This window comes from Magallana gigas, chromosome 7 (assembly GCF_963853765.1).
Source record: "Magallana gigas chromosome 7, xbMagGiga1.1, whole genome shotgun sequence".
Taxonomy (NCBI): Eukaryota; Metazoa; Mollusca; class Bivalvia; order Ostreida; family Ostreidae; genus Magallana; species Magallana gigas.
The window spans coordinates 15953439-15974886 of record NC_088859.1 but is presented as its reverse complement, the minus strand read 5'-3'; the positions used below and the strand labels follow the sequence as shown (position 1 = coordinate 15974886).

Below are 21448 nucleotides of genomic sequence, written 5' to 3'. Positions count from 1 at the left end.
AATTTTGTTCTCGCTGTCTCAATCTCACCCCCCCCCCCCCTTTCCAAAACAAGAGGCCAACAGGCCTTGACAGTCACCCGAGTTCCCTGGCCTTTAGATTAATTGACATGTCAGAGAGTCTCATGTTTGCTTTTTAAGCTTCATTTTTAAGTTTTAACCCTAATCTGATCTAAGACCTGTCTGACTGTTACCCTGCTTTCATTATTTGATGTTTCAAAATTTTAAAAACTTGAATAAAAGAGGGGGAAGGTTCAAGAGTTAGAGGAATCTCTGATTATCTATACCTTAATTAGCTCCAGGGGCCAAAATTGTAAACTTTCGAGAACAAGAGACCTTTTATAATATTCACAGTTTCATTTATAATGCACACCAAATGCATACAGCTTGTTTCTACAAGTATACAATGCACATGATATATAGAGATATCCTAAAATAAAATGCATATTTAATTCAATATAGCCAAGTAACAATTTGCCATGTAGTTTTCAAGATGAAATTAAATTGATAATGAATGATACACAGCAACTACCCAAAGTAAAAAATACATGTTTAGTATATGGTCATAACTATCATCTCCAACCCCTAAAAAAGAGCTTCAACCTCTGACCCATGGCTTGAGCAGTGAATGTCACAATTCAACATCAGTACATTATGAACATGAAAACAATGCATGACTTTATCTCCCATGATAATGGCCCTGTCCTGGGGTCTTTACCTCTGTCTCGGGCAATGGAGTTCACAATTTACAGTAGGTAGAGGACTAAATGAAAATCATAACCATGCATTTAGTTTTCTCAAATATGTATGAGAGTAAATAAGAAGATTTTCTAAGATTAAATACATTTTTACTATACGACCATATTGGCCCCGCTCTAGGGTCTGAATGCCAGACCAAGGGGCCATGAATTTCACAATTTTGGTTGGGGGCTTTAAGGACATCATAATCATATATTGATTTTTTTCACCACATGTGTGGGAGTAGAGAAGATTTTGAAAATTAAACTTTTTTTGCATATTTGGCCCTGCCTACTTGTCCCAGAGTGGTAAAGCCATTAATTTCACAATCTCACAATGCCATAGAGATGCTTCAAACCAAAAATAGTAACTAATGGCTCGCTAGTTTTCAAGAAGTTAAAAATGTAAAAGTTTTGACAGACTACAATGATTGTTTTACTTGACAATAGGTCAAGGGACTCAGGTGACCTAAAGGAAAAATGCTGCAAAATTTTTCAATGCATAGATTATATATGAGAACTTTGATTTGATTATGTAATGACTGTACTGTTGTACCAGAATTTTGAAAACATTGGATCATAGCTCTAATTGGTATTTTTGTGAAATCATTCGATTTCTTGGTAGCTCAATTTTCATGGAATTCGTTGGTACCTCTCATCCATGAATTAACATCCTCCAGGAATTACTAAATTAGGATCATTAAGTCATATTTCTTTTTAAGGTATAACATAAAACACGAAATTACGTCCCCACGTGCACAAACCAGCTGTAAAATTTAAACAATTCACGAAAATTGGCCCCCTTAAATATAAATGATTCCACAGTATACATTGAGCTTGGTTGATATGTGGATACATGTTATGTTGAAAGTAAAAAAATTTATTTGACAAACTGTTAATAAAGAATGTATTCAAGATTTGTTGATATAACATATTAATTAAGAAAGACTAGCTGTCACACAGAAAGAAAAAAAAAGTTTTTGATTTCTCATTTATTCACTACAATGACAAAGTACTTTTTCATGCAATAGTACGTGGTTTTACAATCTCAATGCTTCAAATTTCAAAAAAGCCAGTAAAAAATTCAATTTGTGAAGACAATAAAAAACAGAAATATAAGATGTTGAAATACCAGATAAGTCATAAACCCCAAAACCTAATCAACACATATATCATCAATTAACAAATGATTGCCTAAATACTTTTAATGTATACTTATTCTTAAACCAAAGAATACCATTAATAATAAAAAAAAAATTTGACATACTTAAAACAACCGGTATTTAATAGGTATACACAGGAGTTCTATAAACAAACTACACATACACCACAACAAATTCTTCTATGAACAAACACTAACAGATAAAAGGTATAATATTAGAGATGTTGTGTGCCAGCATTTAAATACGGTAGTCAATAAAACCAACATCTTTTTGTAATACACCTGTGATAAAATATTAATATTCCTCAACCTAACCATCACAGTAAAAGAAAGTTTTTGAAAAACTTTAAAAAGAATTCATAAATAAATATTATCATAAAACTTAATTAGACAAACTTAACAATCTAAATACATGTTGTATTAACATTAAAAAATGTGGCACTTCATTGTTAATTACTACAATACTATCTAACAATTACTGATAAAGTTATATTTTGCTTCAATAATAATAATTTTAAAAAAAACAACTTGGTACAGTCTATTGCACTGAAAACTTAGTATCAGTACATGTACCAATACATTATAACGGAGGGAAAAAGAACAAGGAAAAGTTACAAGAAAAAGACCGTTCATTACGGTAGATTGCATGGCATTATACATTAAGTGAATGGAATATATGCTCTCTTTCTACACATTCACACAGCGTACAAGTGCTGCCTATTGTTTGTTGATGATTTGGATAATCCTTGTATCTCTCATAAACATACTTGATCCACTCTTTGTACAGAATAGAGATAATGTGATTTCAATATAAAAGGTGCAAGTGCTCAATAGATGATATGAAAGTTGTTTCCTCCCTTTTTAAAAGCTTTTCAATCTAGATATTTTTAAATTCATTTAAAAGAGTTTGATACATATGTTTGATACATATCAGGATTTCAACAAAAACAGACACCAATAAAATATAACTAATTAAAAGATTTAATTTTTTGCTCTTTGAATAGATATGAAATTTTTCAAGCAATAACAAAGGGAAAGGGGGGAGGGGGGTGGGGTGGGGTTGTTGAAGATGGAATTTGCCCTTTAAATTGAAGAATGTCAATACATGTACATTTGTACAACACATTTTAGTAAGAATTACAGTAATTCAGATTTTCAAACTACCATTTTCATATGTATTCTAATTTTCAATAGTTAAAATTTGTTTTCTGCCCAATATTCGTGACAATGACTGACTGTAAAAAAAAATACATATGTAACTTGCACTGGGGTGCTGACAATTCAACTTGTCATTCTAAATACATTTACACAGCTCAATAGATCACAAAGAGGCTGGATAGTCAACAATACACAAAAGTCCAAACAATGCTCTTCTAACTCTTGATATAGGAACAGAACTTGAAAGATAAAAAACAACACAGAATGAAGATATTCATCGAGTGATCCACACACATAACTACTATAACTTTTAAAACTTCTTCCACGGCTACACAATCAATTTTCATTAAGCCTAAGAGTCGAGTTTTCCCAGCTCGCTTGTGTAAACTGCCACACTTTCTTGGTCAAATAGAACAAAGTAGACTTGCTTGAGTGAACTCGTCATGCAGGTCACGAAGTAATTACTAATTGACCTCAAGATGATCTGTGCAGCTGTCTGCTTCGGAAATCCGGCACTGGAACAAGAAATGAAAACAATTTCATTTTACTTCATTTGAAAACAAACTACCAATACTTTGATTGAAAAAAAAATTTCAAATACAACATTTGTTTTTATTTTTAGTTTCATATAAAATTAATTTAGTGTTTTAAAATGAGAGAGAAAAAAATCACATTAATAAAAACCCATAATAAATGGTATCAGTGAATATTGATTTATATTTACCACAAATTTATAAAACCGTTTTCTTACAATGTTGGATTTCATAATTTACCTCTTTTTTAAAACTGCATGTACAACATATTTTACCTCTTTACACACAACATTTAAAAACAGAGAGATCAAGCTGGTACAGTTCAGTGACCAATTCAGATGCGTTTAGAACAGATACCAACAATAACTTTTAATTGCCCTATATAAGCACTCTTAGAAGCTACAGGTCAAGAGGTGTTTAACAAGTCTTAAATCTGATTGCCCGAATTAACCCAACAAAGATATTCTTACATTTACCTGGTGACTGAAATGGTTTAAATTGCATCATAAACAATTTCTCACATATGATGATAATGTATTTTTTAATAAAAGTAAGAAATACGGGAATGTGGGTGCACCCTGTTCCACAAGTAAATTACTGAAGTATTCACATCAAAATCACTCCATCACTACTAACCCTTTTCCCCAATGCCCCCTTAGTACCAATTTTTAACCACAGGTTACGGATTCTGTTCTGTTGCCTATCACTACCAATCCTTATCCCCAATTCCCTCTTGGTACAAATTTCTTACCACAAGTTAAAAATTTTGTTCTGTTGCGCATATATCTTACCGTCCACTGCCTATTGAGGGGAAAGCAATGCTGGACAAATTCTCTTCCTCAGCAAGCATTAAGCAATTCTTAACTGTTTTATCTAACAACTGCATAGCATCATTTGTACTCCAAGTTGGGCCATTACAGTGAATAACAAATTTGGCAGGGAAATTGTGACCAGGGCACATGGCAGCTATATAAAACAAACACAACAGGAAAATATTGAAGAAAGCATATATAGTCTGGCACCTAGTCCATTAAGCAGTAAAATACCAGTCCTATACAGTACAGCTCAGAATTTTAATCTGCTAATGCTTCCTGTAGGCCAGCTCGCTAAATCTTTTTTATTCTTATGAATAATTCATGCCATGTTCTGATTGGTTTATTTAAACTTTTGTGAAGGCAATTTTATTAAATGCATTAAATCTAAGCTAACACAAATGCATTAATTTCATAACAAGATCTTTCTTTCCCTACATGGACCTCCAAAAACTAAAAAGTTTTATTTGTAGAAAAAAGTTGGCTTACAATCAGAATTGAGATGCAAGACTGGCTGTTGGTTCCAACAATTAGTAAATGCCAAAATTTTGAGCTGTGCTGTAGGACTTTGAACACCCAGTGAAGCATGCGATGAAGTTATGAAGACCTAACTTACGATCCACTGCCTATAGAAGGAATGGCTATAGATTTGAGATTTTTCTCATCGGCTAGTTTCAGAACATTCTTTACAGCTTTCTCCAAAAGTTGCTGCGAGTTACCAGACCCGCCACTCCAATTTGGACTGTTAACATGGATTACAAACTTGGCAGGAAAATTTTGCCCTGGGCAGATTGCAGCTGTAAATGAGGCAGTGGTCAAAATGTTATGCTCCAGGAAGGATAAAACACTGACTTAATATACATGTAAGTTTATTTTCAACAACACCTGAAATATGCTCTTATAACTTGAGTTGTTTTTCATGCATGCTTCCAGAGTATATCATCATAATTATCAATTATAATAGAAAAATTCATGCCAATACATGTTACAAAACATACATTACACAGTTCTAAAGTTGTTACAAAATTGTGTCGGTAACGAAGTCATTTACTGTAAATTCCTTATTTTACATGAGTATTCATTCCGCAATCCCACAATTTTGTATTCTTATTGTAAGAATAATAAATTGGGATAAGGAACTTTAATTTTAATTTCTTATATTAGTTAACAACTCTAAGCAGAGATTGGCAACTGATCATAATCTCGCGAAATCCTGCGGTCCCTATTGTAACGTGTTTCCAATTTAAATCAGTATATCTTTCTAATAAACAATTATATCGAAATATAAACAGCTAAAACCTATTACCAAAACATTCCAAATATTATATTTTCATGAGTTTATGTCATATAAACAATATTAAAAGAGGAGTTTTAGGAGGCAGTTGGCTACCCGTCGTCCGAGATTTCGCCGGTGTTTTATAGCTGGCCAATATATTTTCTATATATTAATCTTAAATTTTAATTTTTTGTTTCAAAAATGTCTAAAACATATGCACACTTTTCATTAAAACAATATACTTTTAATTTAAGATAATTATCTCAGTTTACTAAAATGTAGTTCTCAAAGTAAGGTTGGTCCTGTACCATTTTTAAACAACAAAACACGTTAATGGCGGTGTTGCCAATCTCTGTTATTTATGTCTCTGCTCTAAGAAAATAATAGCGAGATTTTAAAAAAAACTAGAACTGTCCTAATGGGACTAATACCCCCGCTAGGCTAATTTCAAATGGGACAAATAATTGAATTGAATAATAATTAAGGTTTGGAACACATAAAAAAAAAAATTCTAGAATTGTAAAAAAAAAAAAATAGTTAACAAAGAAAAATCAAAATTGTCAGAATTTCACTGTAAATACATATCTATAACAGTAATACATTTACAAATGTATGTATTTGATGATATATTTTTTTAATTTAATTGATTTAAAGAAAAACCAACAAAATGACAAAAACCCCTCCCTTTGCAGTGAATAGAAATACCGGTAGCCAAGCAATGCTCTTCTGTTGATAAAACTTTCAATATCTTTCTTATAAGAGTCTTGACAGATGCAATTAGTTGTTTCAAATTTTCCTCACTTTCTCCTATGGCACAATTGAACTCCATATCAGAAAATTGATCCCATAGGACTATGATTTTCTTTGATGAGCTTGTTAAATTTAATAAACTCCCAAAACATTACCATAATTACCATACTATGTAAAAATATGTAAAAAAGAAAATTTAATATTACTAACAATTTTAAATTGCCAAAACACTACAATCATATCAGTAATTTTGAATTTCATTTAAATTAATGCCCAATAGGGTCACTTCATCAAATTACTTGACAAATAAATTTAAACAACCTCTACAAATAGTTTAACTTCTTTATTAATAATTATATTATTTATTTCCTTATAATGATAGACCTTTTGGTTTACATGAAACAGTTTTAAAATAGCCCCAAAACCATCACCCATTTTACAGATTATCAATTTCCCCTAAACACATGCTCCATCTGAACCATGGCTCAGAAAATGGCTCCCTTGGGACAAATGAATTCAGCCACACTTGTCTTTGATGTTCTCATTAGCTCCTAAGAATTTATCATTGACAAACAAAAACTTTGCATTGTCAGTTGATAGAATACTTAAAAAAAATAATTTTTTTTTTATTAATTAAGACATAAAGACAAAAAACTCCATCTGGATGTATTTATATAAATATATTTTAGAGTGTTTTCTATTAATTAATTAATAAAATCTGTAAGGATTACCTCCCTTAGTTTTCAACATTAGTGTACAATATATAGAATAAGGAAAATGAAAAATGTCATAAAATCATTAAATCTTGTCTGATCTTAAAAAAAATTGCAGGTGCACATCTTCAGATGGTGTTCAACACATGTACAAATTTTCAAACTGTTCCATGCAGTAATAAAAAATTCTATAGGGGGGACAAAGTTGCGTCTACAGACAGACGGACAGACGGACAGACAGACGGACAGACGGACAGGGTGAAACCAATATACCCCCCTAAACTTCGTTTGCGGGGGTATAAAAATTATGTGGTCGTTAATTCCTCACGTTTAATTAGGAATTTTCAGTATTCATATGTTTTAACTTTTATTAAACAGTGTGTCTCAACCCATATAATTACATTTTATATGAATCAATTTTTTTTTTAATGTAAATGCAGTCTGTTAATTTCCTTTCAAATTATTAAGTAACCTTTTTATAGCTGCAGATCTGTAGCTCTCTGGTTGAAAAAATTCGGACAGACAAATCTGGTTTGTCTGTCCGAATTTTTTCAACCAGAGAGCTACAGATCTGCAGCTAACCTTTTTATTACTAAAAGAAACTTGTATTAATTAAATAGTCATGTTAAAGTGTTCAGTAAAACTTGATTATTATGAACACTTAGAGAAATTTATTGTAAATATAGTGAAGTTGTTTCATCAAGGTACTCTGATAAAATAAAATAAATGTTAACAATACCAATTTACTACCACACAAATCTTTCAAATTACAATTCAATAGTTTTACGGTTTTGTTTTTAATGTAAATTTTTGAGGTTTTTTTTTGTATAAACATATGATTTCTCAATGAGGAAGTCTTGGAATTTTCCCCATGCATTTATGGATTTCAATTACAATTAATTGACTGGTATGTTTATTTTCAATAAAAATGGCCAAAAAGCAACAGAATTATCGTAATTACTTGGGACAGATTATAGTTTGTACAATTTAGCATCAGACTGCTTTTACTACATCTATATATGTCGCTATGCCCCCTTACCTCCTGCTGTATCTAAGTTTCCATGTTCTTTACTTAAATCATCTAGTTCTTTCCTAAAATCCTTGCCACCAGCTTTTTCTAAAGCTTGTCCTAGGAAATGACAACACAAAAACAGTTTATAGAGATTATATTTTAAAGTTTCCAAGTTTTAAACACTGTATGCAAATTTAATATTACCACATAGAAACATAAAGAAATAAATAACAAGGTGATAAAATTTACTGGGATATAATCTTTGTTGGTCAGTGAACATTAAATCATGTGAAGCCTGAAGGACTTATCAGGCTTCTCAGAAGATTTGTTTTGTATATACAGGTAACTCTCGATGGCTCGAACTTCGATCGCTCGAAGTTCTTGATCGCTCGAAGTGAGTCTAGGGTCCCAATTTTTTTTCCTATATAACTAAGCAAATTTACTCTCGATTTCTCGAACTATTGATCTCTTGAAACCATTGATCTCTCTAAGTCAAACTGCAGTCCCGTTCTTCATATTATATAGTTGCTTACTCTCGATACCTCGAAGTCGCTGTGTATCTCCAAGCGCTATACCTAATTAACACCTACTTGGCCATTTGAATGGCTCCAGGCGTTCGACGCGGGACCCGTGTCACGGGTTGTTTATTCAGGTGACACTTGTCCACCGTGGAGATGCAATGAAAATGAGAAATTAATTGAGACGAAACGATAATATTGAGCTATGATCGTCAAAATTTAGAATTATAAAACTGTAAAAATTAAGCTTATCAGCATCATTGTCATAAAATGATTATTGCTGAACATGTTCTTACAGCTGGTGAAGGACCCGTACAATGGGAACAATGGGTGATACTCAGTTATCACATTTATGACATGTCGATCGTCTTGCAGTCCAGTAGTACTGAGCTATATGGTCTTAATATGTTGCATGAAATACATAATTATAATGAATTTATTCAATAGTTGTTTGTATTTAGTTTTAATAACATCCAGTACTGTTTATTTTACTGAAAAGAAAACGTTGTTTAATCACAGGCGAAAGATTAGAACTAAATAAATGGCTTCATCATAACATCTGGTAAGACTAATTTTAAAACCCGTCGGTCAACCCGGAAAATTCCGAACTCTTGAAAACTCGAACTCTTGAAACCTCGAAGTTTTTTCTTGGTCCCATGGACTTCGAGCTAACGAGAGTTACCTGTACATGTGTATTTATCATAAATGAACTGAACTTCATTTATTTTACCATGATTGATAAACAAGTTCTACAACTTATTTTAATATCTTTCATTGGCACAGATGTTAGTGCGGAGGGGTCATTGATGTGGGAGTGCCCAATGAAAACCAACTTGTCCAAGCGGGCGACCACTATACCCTTTCACATACAACCGCTGTCGATCAGGGGGAACGAACTGAATCACAGCAGTGATAAGCCAATGCAATGCCCACTGCGCTACTTGGACACCCAAATTTATCATATTATACGAAGTACTGGTACTCCATATTGAGCACATTCACTTACCAACTTCACCCCCCATAAAGAAATTACTGCTGGTTGGATGAACAATGGCATCAGCTGTTATTTTTACCAAATCACCCTGAATAACTGTCATCTACAACAGAATTGTTTGAGTTTAGAAATAGGCTCTACTGCAGAAAACAACTACCAGAATTTACAATGTATATTGGTCAATTATTAGATTGTTATGCTAAGCTTTGACAATATGGTGTTGAAATTTTGAATACTTTTCCTATAGCAAAGATGAAATGTTTGAATTTACTTAATACCAGTATACCGGTATATACTGTTAAACTTTACAAAGATGATAAACAAAATGAATAATTATGCTTACTTTTTGTCCAAGAAAGAGTTTCTTTTCTGATAAGATAGTGAATCCACCGGCTGAAGTAGCAGCCACAGCATCAGCTGAAGGTTTGAATCCCTGCAAGAAAAGCAATGATTACTGGTAACCGTATATTCAATAGAGAGGTTAAGATTTCAAACGTGTACGGGTATGTGTACAAGTACTATGGAAATCACCAAATTCTTCGCGTATTACATCATCAGTTTTTGTGACGACAGAATTTCTATGCATTATCTACACTTTTAGAGTGTAGCCTGCACGAAAGTACAAATTGTAGCTTTTACAACAAAAATAATTGAATGATGAGTCGATATGTTCTTATGATACATTGTACAGAATTTTAAACTTCATTTGCATGCAAATTGATAAGATTAAATATACCATTTATTTGGAATAAATTAAATAAATTCATGTCACAAAAAACTGCCTTGAAATTTACGTACACGTTTATATCCTACAATCATGAAATCTCAACTGATAAACTACAATATTGTGTATGTGTAGTTATAACACACATACTCGTAACCTGTACACATTTTAAACCTCAACCTCTCTTATATTGAAACTATTCACAAATCAAACATTCAAAGATGTACAATATATATATATATACAGGTATATCAAGTGGACATGTATTCAATATTTTTGGCCTTCTTTTCCGAAATGGCAATAGTTGCAAGAGAAGAAAATATCTCAAATACTGTCCAATGTCAGTAAAGACCTTTGATCATATGACCTTTGATTACCCAATCACAGTTTGCCAAGAGCATTTGGTTAGAGTTTGATGCACACATGTTGATGGCAAGTTAAGTTTTAGTTAACAAGTTGAACAGAGATGTCAAACAAATATATTGACACAAGCTTGTGCTTCTAACTTACATAAAAAAATATGCATCAAATATTTTCATTGCATTAAATTTTACCTTTGGGGGTTTCAGGACTTTTCCTTTAGCAGATGCTTTTCCTCCTTTGGGTGGGGAGGGTGGGGGTAGAGCTGCTGGGATGACCTTTGCCTTTGGCTTCTTTGCCTTGGAAGCACTGGGACCATCCTGGGCAGCAGTGGGGGGCTTCAACTGAATCCCTCCCCGCTTCCTGTGGAGAAGCTCATGATGTATCCATGGCAACACTCCTCCAGAAGCAATGGTTACATGTTTTAAAAGCTGAAAAACATATTCATCAATTTTTCTTTGTGTATACATGTATATACTTATGCATGTATGTTATCAAGTTAAAGTTATCTTGAATTCTGATGAAAGTTTGCAGGCAATATTTGATGCAATGAAAGATGGTAAGCACAAAACTATTACATGTACAAGGAAATCAGTTTAGGAAAAAATTGTGAAAAATCAAATGGCACTATATATATATAAAACTACATTCAAACTTCATTTTCTTGGACAATAGGGTACAGAGAAAAATCTTCAAGATATCAAAGGATCTGAGATTTAGAGATCAAAATACTTTTAATTTAAAATAAAAACAGTAGAGGAAACATTCTGTTTCATTAGGTACTTAATATACATGGATACCAAGATGACTACAGTGTATGTTTGAGCTAGATATTGAAGTTCAAATGTACACAATTACCTGTTTCAATTCTTCGTCATTAGCTACTGCTAGTAGAATATGCCTGGGAGTCACTCTGCCTTTTTTGTTATCTCTTGCAGCATTGCCAGCCAGCTCAAGGATTTCAGCTGTAAGTATTGTTGAAAATTGAAAGAAATATACCCGGTAGTTTTTATTTCAATTAGTTATTGAATGATACAAACAATAGATACATAACATGAAAGGTAAATTCTGCGAATAGTCAGGAAACTTAACCATGGACCCCTGCATTTCTTGTCAGAACCCCTAGAGCTATAAATCCAAGCAGATATGTGTTATTATTGTGTATTGAACCCAAACTACTACCGATAAATGAATTTATGCTGTTTAAGACCCCCAGTCCTTCTCTTTATAAGCATTCCACTGTGTCGTAACAACACAAAGAAGTGTCCCTATTGGTGGAAAGGTCATTGTCAGAACTATTGCAAAAATGGAAAACGTTAAGATCCGCGCCTCCAAGATGCTGATCAAGCATCTTCCCTTCGTTATGGGCGTATTGGCATAACCCACTAAAGTTCACCCCCTGCTCTAAAACTTATATTGAAACTGGATCACCTATCCATCCTTTAAGTATATTGAAAATGCAAGCACAATACCCGTCAGATATTCAATGACAGCTGCCATATACACCGGAGCACCAGCTCCAATACGGAAATGATGGGTCATCCCTTTCAGATATCGCCGCATTCGTGCAACGGGAAAAAGCACTCCCGCTTTTGCAGATTTGGACGTGGGCTTCTTCTTCTTTGCACCTCTGGCTGACATTTTGCTGCACTGTCAGCAATACCAGGTCAATCAATGTTTTTAATGTGTGTGTTTGTTGACTTTACAAATGCTAACAAGTATCGGCATATCAACAGGAAGTCGAGCTGTACCAACGTCGGTTAAAATAACGCCCCCTGTAATTTGCCAACACGTTTGTTCTCATTTGTTCTGGGACTTAGCAGGCCTTGCAATGTGTGAATTATATAACTGTCTCAATTCCTTTAACATAAGTAATTAACTGCAAAAATATCTTTCTTTATTAAATAAATACACGAGTACCTATGAAACGAGGGAGTTAACAAGAATAGCGATATTTTACGGTGCGCACCGAGCGACGTAATAAATATTAGTTTAGACTGGCAATTCCCAGCTCCAAGTGAATTTTAAGTCTGAAAACTGACGTTAAATTTGTCTATTTTTTTTCATTTTCGATGTAGATGAAAATTGCAAATATATATTGGATCTCCCATGATTTGCAATGGTATATCTGATTTTTATCCAACGAGTTTTTTTTGTTTTCTATTCCCGAGCCTGGGTGAGATTCTTTTTATCCAATGTTTTCATGTTTTATAAAAAAAAAACAACAGCAAGCATTTTGTTTAACCTTAATCTTTTCTCTATAAATCATAACTGTGAGCCGCACAATATATTAATCTATTTTTCCTCAGTTTCGTTGAATAACACTTTATAGAACTATGGGTGAGAACCTAGTAAGTTGCAAGAACTTGTGTTCGAACCCTTTGTATATTATATATACAATAAAATATGTTCAAACCAAACCAAAACCAGAACTATGTAGTAAGTTTAACCCTTTTCTTTTTAAAAGAACCCAAAAGTGGCCCCGGAACCCATGTCTTTTTTTGCTCCCCTCTCTTTCAACAAATTCTGGATCCGCCAATAGTTTATTGTAAATAACATGGTACAATGAATGAATTATTAGCTAGGGGACTAAGTGGGCATTTAGATACTTTTCACATATTACAATGTACCAGGATTTAATTCCACGACCCCCACCCTCCGCCCCACCCCACTCGAAATATTTTTTATATAATGTTCCTTTATATTACCATTAGATTTCCACAGAAAGTACTCGATGCAAATAAAGTTCGGTTAAAGTATACATCGGATATGCACGAATAAGATGGATATTCTGAAATCTTTTACCCAATTTTGTTATGAATATCTAATCATTCTTAAAGAAATACACAGATTATACGAATTCCCATATGCCGTTATAATGTTTTACTATAGCATATCATCCCAAATAGTCCACTATTATATTCATAACGAAGTGGTCAACTTAAAGCAACCCGCCATTATATTTTTTACACGTCTTATGTATGCAGTCTGATTACCCATCCCCCCCCCCCTTCTTCTTCTTACACCATGTTTTACAGTGAGGCGAAAGGTCAAACAGTAGTATTAAGACTGAACAAACAAAAATTTACTTAAGCTTGTTGCTACATTAAAGATACTGGAATGTTTTTAACTGGTTAACTTTCAAATCATCTGTACAAATATGCATGGAATTGTTTACCATAAAAATTTGTGAATATGTTTGTATTTACATGTATGTATTACAGTGTAGATATCAAACTGCTGTGCAAATTTCATTGACCTATTTATGCTGTGTATATCAGTATACCTATTATATAATATATTTGTATAAAGGGAGAATTAATAGGTGGTCCAAGTTCTGAACTTTTGCCCAAACCCAGTATTATATTTATACGATCACAATGTTTTCAAATCAAATCAAATCCAATCAAACTTTCACTGATTAATACGTAACTACATTAGTCAACGTTTTAGACCAGAAGTGGAATCATTGAGATTACAACTGAAATTGAAATTTACTATTCTCTAGATCTTTTTTACCTATTTTATAGACAAGTGCCATTTCCTTAGATCGTGGAATAAAAAAATTATCTCTAAAATGAAATGTTTCATACTTTTTTATTGATTTTTGCTTCAGACTTTTAGTGTACATGTATATTGATCTGAAGAAAAAAAGATCCCTTATAAGATGCATGATCATTTTTTTTTTAATCACGAAACATAAAAAATGTAAGTGCATGCATGTCGTTTGAAGGGGTACGGTTTTGCCAAAATTTACCTATATAGTTCTGATGTGCAATACATGCAGATAAAAAAAATTACATACAGTCTCAAACTCTCATTTTTAATGAGACTGGGTGGTCTACAAATTACCCATCAGGCATCAGATCTACATTTGATTTTAAGATACGACTTATTTAACTATTGTTATTGAACTATTGTTCGGTAAAGAAAATTCCAGTTACTGAATCTTTGAATTAATTTTTTTAATTTTCTCACATCTTTAAACAGAACTCTTCTTCTAAATAAATAAAACGACACGTTGGATTTAATACTTACACCCATAAAACTGCCTGGTCATGGGTTGATACTTTTGGTATAATTATGTATATGCTAACATATTTCTAAAAATCTATCAATCATATGCAATTTTTTATGAATGACGTATCACTTTGGTCAAGCTGTGTATGGTCATCTTGTGCTATATTTTCTGTAGTTTTCGCTCATTAGTTAAAACATATATTATTTATTCTTTTTCGTTTGGAGGTTGAAAAAATACTATAAAATTGCCATTACTATCAATCCTCCTTAATTTATTGTGACTCTTTGACAAGAGATGTAATTTGTACTTGTCTCACGGCAATAAACAACTTTATAACAGTTGCCATGTATAATGTACAACATCTTCCGATGTATAGATATGAGAAGAATTCCCGACTGGACTGTTCACTCTTCACATACACAATTCTGTATATATAATGTCGACACGTCGTTGTTTGATTATCTCGATTTCATAATTCAACCTCTAGATTTAAGGTGTTACATCACATGACGTCGTCCTAATTATTACGCATGTGAACTTTATACACAAATTCACCTGTTGACCTCCTCCTCCTCCTGCCCCCTTCATTAAAGAAAATTGGTGAACTCCTGTAATTAAGGTACCTGTTAATAACATTAGATTAGTGCACTTTCAAGTGCTACAAGGTTTTATGCTGTATTTATTTTATTGATTTTTCGTTTACCTCTTGCAGCGAAAATGTCAATGTGCGTCATAAGTGCCAATGACGCATATTCTCAAAAAATCCAAACGGAAACAAAAAATACGAAAAAGTTGAAAAATTGTTTAAGGAATAAGGAATCATTCTGGCCGGGGCATGATGAAATCCAATAAATCCCGAAGGGCCATATGACAAATTTGAACACGCCCCAACCGAAATTATCACCTCATAATATTCAAAGAATGATTCCTTATTACTTATATTCATATAATTTTCAGCAACTGTACTATTAAATATTTGAATATGAATAAGCAAATCCCACTTGCGCCCCAATTATACGTCATTTGAATCTATTGAACTGCAGAGTACAAATCGACACGTAGTATTATCACAGGCAAAGACGCTGAAAAATGTAAAGGTAACGAAATAAATACTTGTATCTTTCTGCTATATCAGCGCAACCCTTTACATACTAATTAATCACGAATAGATGTGTACCATTAAATGGTTTTGGTATCTTTGGCATCAAGTACGTTTGCACACCTTCGTTAAATTCTGGGTCATACCGGTATATATCATTATGACAGAATACTAAATACAGATTTTTTAGTTTAAATACTGAAAATTCTCTGTTCTACGAATTTACCCAGTAATATTACGAATATAGGTTTTAGCATGATTTGAGGAGGGAAACATTTTTTATTCACCGGGAAGTTATTCAGACGATGCAGTGACCCTGAATGTGGCTCGTAGACTTAACCACATCACACTGTGTCAAGATGCGTGGGAAGGCGGGGTCATGAGGTCAAGTTGTTACATAACAACGGACTTGTTTTTTGCAAGTCTGCTGATCCAGTGATCTTTCAAAGCAAAAGAACGTGCGTTCTTTGAATTGATTATCTTTTTCGCGGTGTGCCGTTTTGCACTAGGTAAATTGTGTAAGATTGGGTGCAGTTTTCTTGAGATATTTTCAAATTGATCTTTACCATTTATGTTAACAGGTTAAGACCATCTCTTAGGGTAGTTATCAGTTCCCAATAAAGGATTAAACAAACCGTAGGTAACAACAGATTTTTGGATAAAAAGTTGTTTATTGACCAACTTTTAACGTATATTGTTACATAAACATGTTCAGGTTTAAAAGTGCATAAGAAAACAAATATGGATAAATTGATCATTTTCTTGTCACTGACAGTTTGTCAAAAGTGTAAGAAAAAAGGGAACAACCACAAATAATACGGAAGACAAATGAATATTTTGAAATTTAAACACGCATCATTCACGGAAAAAAAATATTTCCGTTGTAGGCAGGACTCCGTCATAATAAGTTATGGTGAGAGTCGATCCCTGAGGTAGATTGTAAGTCACGTGGAGTATAGGAAGCAGACGTCAGTAGATTGTAAGTCACGTGGAGTAGGAAGCAGACGACACATCTAGATGTTGAACACGATACTGACGACAACAATAATGGTAAGTGTCAGCAAAATGGAGAGAATGGATATAACGCGGACGATTTTACCCAGTCTTTTGCACTTGGCGGAATTTCCTCTGATGTACTCATTATCTGCTTGGACTGAAAAAAAAAATTAATGTCAGAAATGCATACTATCTTCATGATAAGAGAGAGATAAGTTGCCGTATCCATGAGATTGTTTAATATTTTATTGACATAAATTGCCAAAAAGTAGATTCAATTTATTAATTAGTATTCTGCTATTTAGATTTCGGCAAGAATACTTCTTATAATGAGTTATACTGGATAATAATGCAAAATGTTTTAATTGGATGAAAACATCTTTTTTTTCTACTGATATAACTGAAAGTAAACTGAACAAAAGTAGACTTCTTCAACCAGACACCTATTTCTGTCAGCACAAAAACAATAACCTGTTTCTTCTTTCGTGCAAATTTAGTTCAAAACTCAGTTCAGATAGTGTAAAACAATTCATCTCTGTAACCAAAGATAATTGGCAAGCAATAATAAGAAAGTATAACGTTCGACTTTAAGTATATTCACGATAACTTATATAATGCAATCCAAAAACGCAACACAAAATAAAAATAAAGACTATAATTACACCCAAATTGTTTTAAACGTTGGAGGATTAATGATTGATTCCCCATACACCGCCCTTTTATTTACCAATTTATCTTTTCATTTTTTTGGGGGGGGGGGGTGAATGACACACTAGTGATTGAATGAAAAAACGTTTTTGAATACCTTCATGTCTCGTTTTTAAGCCAGTCATTATTAGAGCCAATGCAAGCAAGAAAAGAGATTCTTTATTTAAAAGTGCAGTGTGGATAATTATGACTAAGAAAGAAAATATCGGGCATTGCAAAACGTGGACGCGACAATTTACACAGAAAACTTTCGCATTTAGTAAATATTTGATAAAATATATTGTTATACTTTCATGTTAAATACTGAAATCTGATTGGTTAAGACGCAGTTAATAATATTTACTATTACCCTCAGCGTTAGCAACGCACTTGGCAACGGGTAACATTAAAAAATGTTACATGCGCGAAAATTAAGCGCGTACGGTTCGCTGTAGAATTCACGTTATTCCTATATAAAAGCAGTAAAATTTTCTTAAAATTTTTTAAAAAGACATTCAGTATAACAAAATAAATAGTGCCTGTTTGGGAGGATAACAGTTGAAATTGACACCCCTCGAAAACCATTGTCAACCTCCGCTTCGCGTCGGTTGACAATGGTTTTCTCGGGGTGTCAATTTCAACTGTCACCCTCCCAAACAGGCACTATTTATATAATATTACAGACATTGCAGAGTTAAAACCGTACAACTACGTGGACCGCATGCCTCTTTAACATTAAGGGGGCTGGATGACCGTGGCCATTTCTATATACTATATTAATCTCCTTGAGAAGAAGACCTCTGTATAAAGATATAGGAAAGTACATATTTATATTTTTTCTTTACGTACTAAAATACAATATACTCATTTATTTAAAAATTTAAAGTACATCTAGTTTCATCTACAGGGTAATTTGGGGACCATCAAGTCCTCTTAAAAGAGATCACGTGTTTTTTATCATTAAAGTTTATATGTACAAGTATATGCACACCCACATGGCCGCTTGTTTTTTGACGGGGGATATTAGGAACAGACATAGAAGGGGGCTGCATAAACAGATGATTAGCCAGCATTTTGTCTAGTTATATGGACACCATTCTATACACAAGGTAATGAGGCAATGAACAGCTAAACCCTTTGTTTATATAGTTCTCCTTGATATATATACACGTGTTGGTAATTATATACTATGGTCTAATGGATAAAAGTAAATGTGTGTGTGAGAGAGAGAGAGAGAGAGAGAGAGAGAGAGAGAGACAGAGACAGAGAGAGAAAGAGAATCTTTTATAAAATATCATATTTCATATTATGATGTATAATTAGTTTAAGAAGAATCATTAAAGATTTTCAACTAAACTCTCCACCAAAATAATTTTTCCAACTAAACTGTCCATCAAAAAAAAATTTTTTTTTTTCCATTTTAATGGTTATGACTTGCTCATTTTAAAATTTGGCGAACAGCTGTGTACACAATTATCGGCATTCATTGAAATGCAACTTTTTCTGAGAAAACCAATTTGATATTTTTCATTCTCATAAAAATATATAGCCTTGATATTTTGCTCTGAAGATAGTGACTGGTGATAGAGATTATCTCCAAAATACGTTTTTTCACCTTTTTGTTATGATCCAAAAGCATACATCTAATTTGCACGTAATTTTTTGGGATATGCATCAAACGCGATTGGCTTCTTTTATATCTAATAGAGTAAAACCACAGCGTGGTTCATTGACGAACGATGTTTACAGAACCAGTAAACAATCAAAAACTTTTGAAGATGAAAAAAAATCTTACTTTATATTCATCGCTTGTAAAATCTTCCTGTGCAGGAAGTTAGAATCATAATAATAGTATTCTTTTCTTTTTGGCTGCGAAATACCTTCCCTTTCCAAACAGAGGAATGGCCCAGTTTTAAACGATCATAATTAAGAAGTATAATGATTTGCAGGATGGAGTTTTATTTACAGTTTACAACTTTATGGATATACACAGTAAACCGATACCCAAACACTATCTCCATTCCCAGTGAGCAGGTGCCCCCTTTACGATATGGATGTTCGCAATGTCTACAGACAGTTCAATAGTTAAACCAAGCCCAGTCGCTGCGAGACTATATTAATCCCTATCTCTATTAGATCAAAACCGATTACAAGCGATTTGGTTCAGGAGTGAGATTTTTTCGTTGCCGTCCGTTTTTCTCCCCTTCTTACGTTTATTGTTTTGTTCTTGATATCATCGGTTGCCCTGACATGCTTGCGTGAGTAAACAGAAAATAACATCCCTCCCACAGAATATTGGATTTTAAAAAAAGTTTTATGAACATGTCAGGGCGAAGAAGTGAAAATTTATTCTTCGAGCAGATCACATATCATACATATATATTCTTTTATTTGATTTTTATTCATTGACTGTTTTTTCAATATTTCCTGTTTCCTATTATAGGAATTTTCAGAGTAAAGTTTGTCGAATCTTTATTTTACATTATTTTTCAGCGAATATTTTAAAACGAATGTTTGAAAGGTGAGTAAACCAACGAGCGTATTTAAACGACTACCAAATGTCAAGTAAAAATGCTCAATCAGTGCTTAACACTAAATTTTAAACAAACTCACGTGCTTTTAATTAGCTTGTCGGCTTTCTTCGTCTTGCCAGAAAGAATGAGTGTTTTCATTTTCTTTCTATCTTTATTCCAATATCTGTCAATTCTGAGTTTTTCTTTTGTGCTAATGTTATTGCAAGAATGTACAACATGAAGAACAATTAATCTAAGTCCAATTAACCCAATGTCGTGTTCTGTCAAAATATCGAGATAACTGGGGGTAGACGATAATTAAAATAGAACATAGCAAATTAAGTGAGCGAGTTGAATTGTTATCTAGAGCACGTGTTGAGGGGCAATCAACATTGTTCTTCTTTTTGTCTCACAGAGAGAGAGAGAGAGAGAGAGAGAGAGAGATTTGAAAATATCATGCACATGTCTAATACTTTCTTGATATAACATCATCTACTTACTTGCCATCACCATGGCAACGATGCCGGTCAACGGGTTACAGAAAACGGTCGTAAAGAGAGCTAGCCAGAGATAATTCGGTGGTTTACTTTCCAATACTGGAGTGTCAAAAGTTTCCCGATTTTGATTTTCAATTGCCCTGCGGGCCTCGTTATAATAATCCATTCCATTTTGTGTCGTCTGCCCGGCTTCTAGTCCCGAACGTACACTGGCCGTAGATGGAAGTCCTTTTTTGATTGAACTTTTTGCACTGGTGTCAGAGTCCTTTCGACTGGATGTCGACGATTCTTGTCTTTGCGTTTTGGGAACACTTCTGCCCGGTGTTTGTTTACTACTAGAGCTCTGTCGTAGCTCAATATTTGTTGAGGAATCCCCCTCCATCACAGTTGCATAGGAGCTTGAAATTTTCCACACCAAAAAAAAATCACTCAAAATTTCCGCATCGTTGGACAGTATCACAATTTTTGCCCACGTTTAATCGACGAATCTTACGCAAATTTTTTCTCTCCTTATCGTACAACACGTAAAAGTGGCCGTATATCATAAAAGCATCTCATCATCTACGTATTACATGTAAGTCTGATATCTTGAAGGGAAGCGCGCGAGAGACTGCCTGTTGTCCCGCGAGGTGCTTCATAAACAACGGAATCTTATAACAATGTCCAGTCTCCCTCCCAAACGAGCAGCCACACTCAGCTAGAAGTGATGCACGGTCGTGGAGCGATGTCCAGATGCCCAGTACCTGAATTTGATGATCTTTCGCCGTGTGATTATATCTACGTGTTGCTATCATGATTGAGTGTTGAGTAATGGAGTAAATTGAATTCGTTTGTTACATGACTCCTGGGTTTTTGTTTTTTTCTTCTCTTTATTAGAATAATGCTGAGT

General features: G+C 33.5%; 2 protein-coding genes across 4 annotated transcripts; both read right to left on the bottom strand.

Annotated features, from left to right (window-relative positions):
* Positions 1–3112: 3112 nt before the first annotated feature.
* On the bottom strand, positions 3113–12511 carry LOC105347164 (core histone macro-H2A.1). 3 transcript variants are annotated; one of them, XR_004598352.2, is made up of 9 exons: positions 12219–12511; positions 11605–11711; positions 10941–11177; positions 10006–10095; positions 9675–9765; positions 8178–8267; positions 5016–5196; positions 4379–4553; positions 3428–3569 (listed from the first exon to the last, which is right to left on the bottom strand). XR_004598352.2 is itself a non-coding variant. In XM_011456098.4 (8 exons), the coding sequence occupies exons 1-8, from the start codon at positions 12385–12387 to the stop codon at positions 3407–3409; spliced, it is 1128 nt and encodes a 375-aa protein (XP_011454400.3). In that variant the 5' UTR covers positions 12388–12510; the 3' UTR covers positions 3113–3406. The 3 variants fall into 3 exon arrangements, 2 of the variants coding, with proteins under 2 accessions (XP_011454400.3, XP_011454401.3); XM_011456098.4 differs by lacking the exon at positions 4379–4553 and having other exon boundaries at positions 3113–3569; positions 12219–12510; XM_011456099.4 differs by lacking the exon at positions 5016–5196 and having other exon boundaries at positions 3256–3569.
* Positions 12512–16517: 4006 nt separating this feature from the next.
* LOC105347163 (trafficking regulator of GLUT4 1) lies at positions 16518–21340 on the bottom strand. Its single transcript, XM_020074885.3, has 2 exons — positions 20563–21340; positions 16518–17019 (listed from the first exon to the last, which is right to left on the bottom strand). The coding sequence occupies exons 1-2, from the start codon at positions 20939–20941 to the stop codon at positions 16880–16882; spliced, it is 519 nt and encodes a 172-aa protein (XP_019930444.3). The 5' UTR covers positions 20942–21340; the 3' UTR covers positions 16518–16879.
* Between the last annotated feature and the right edge of the window lie 108 nt (positions 21341–21448).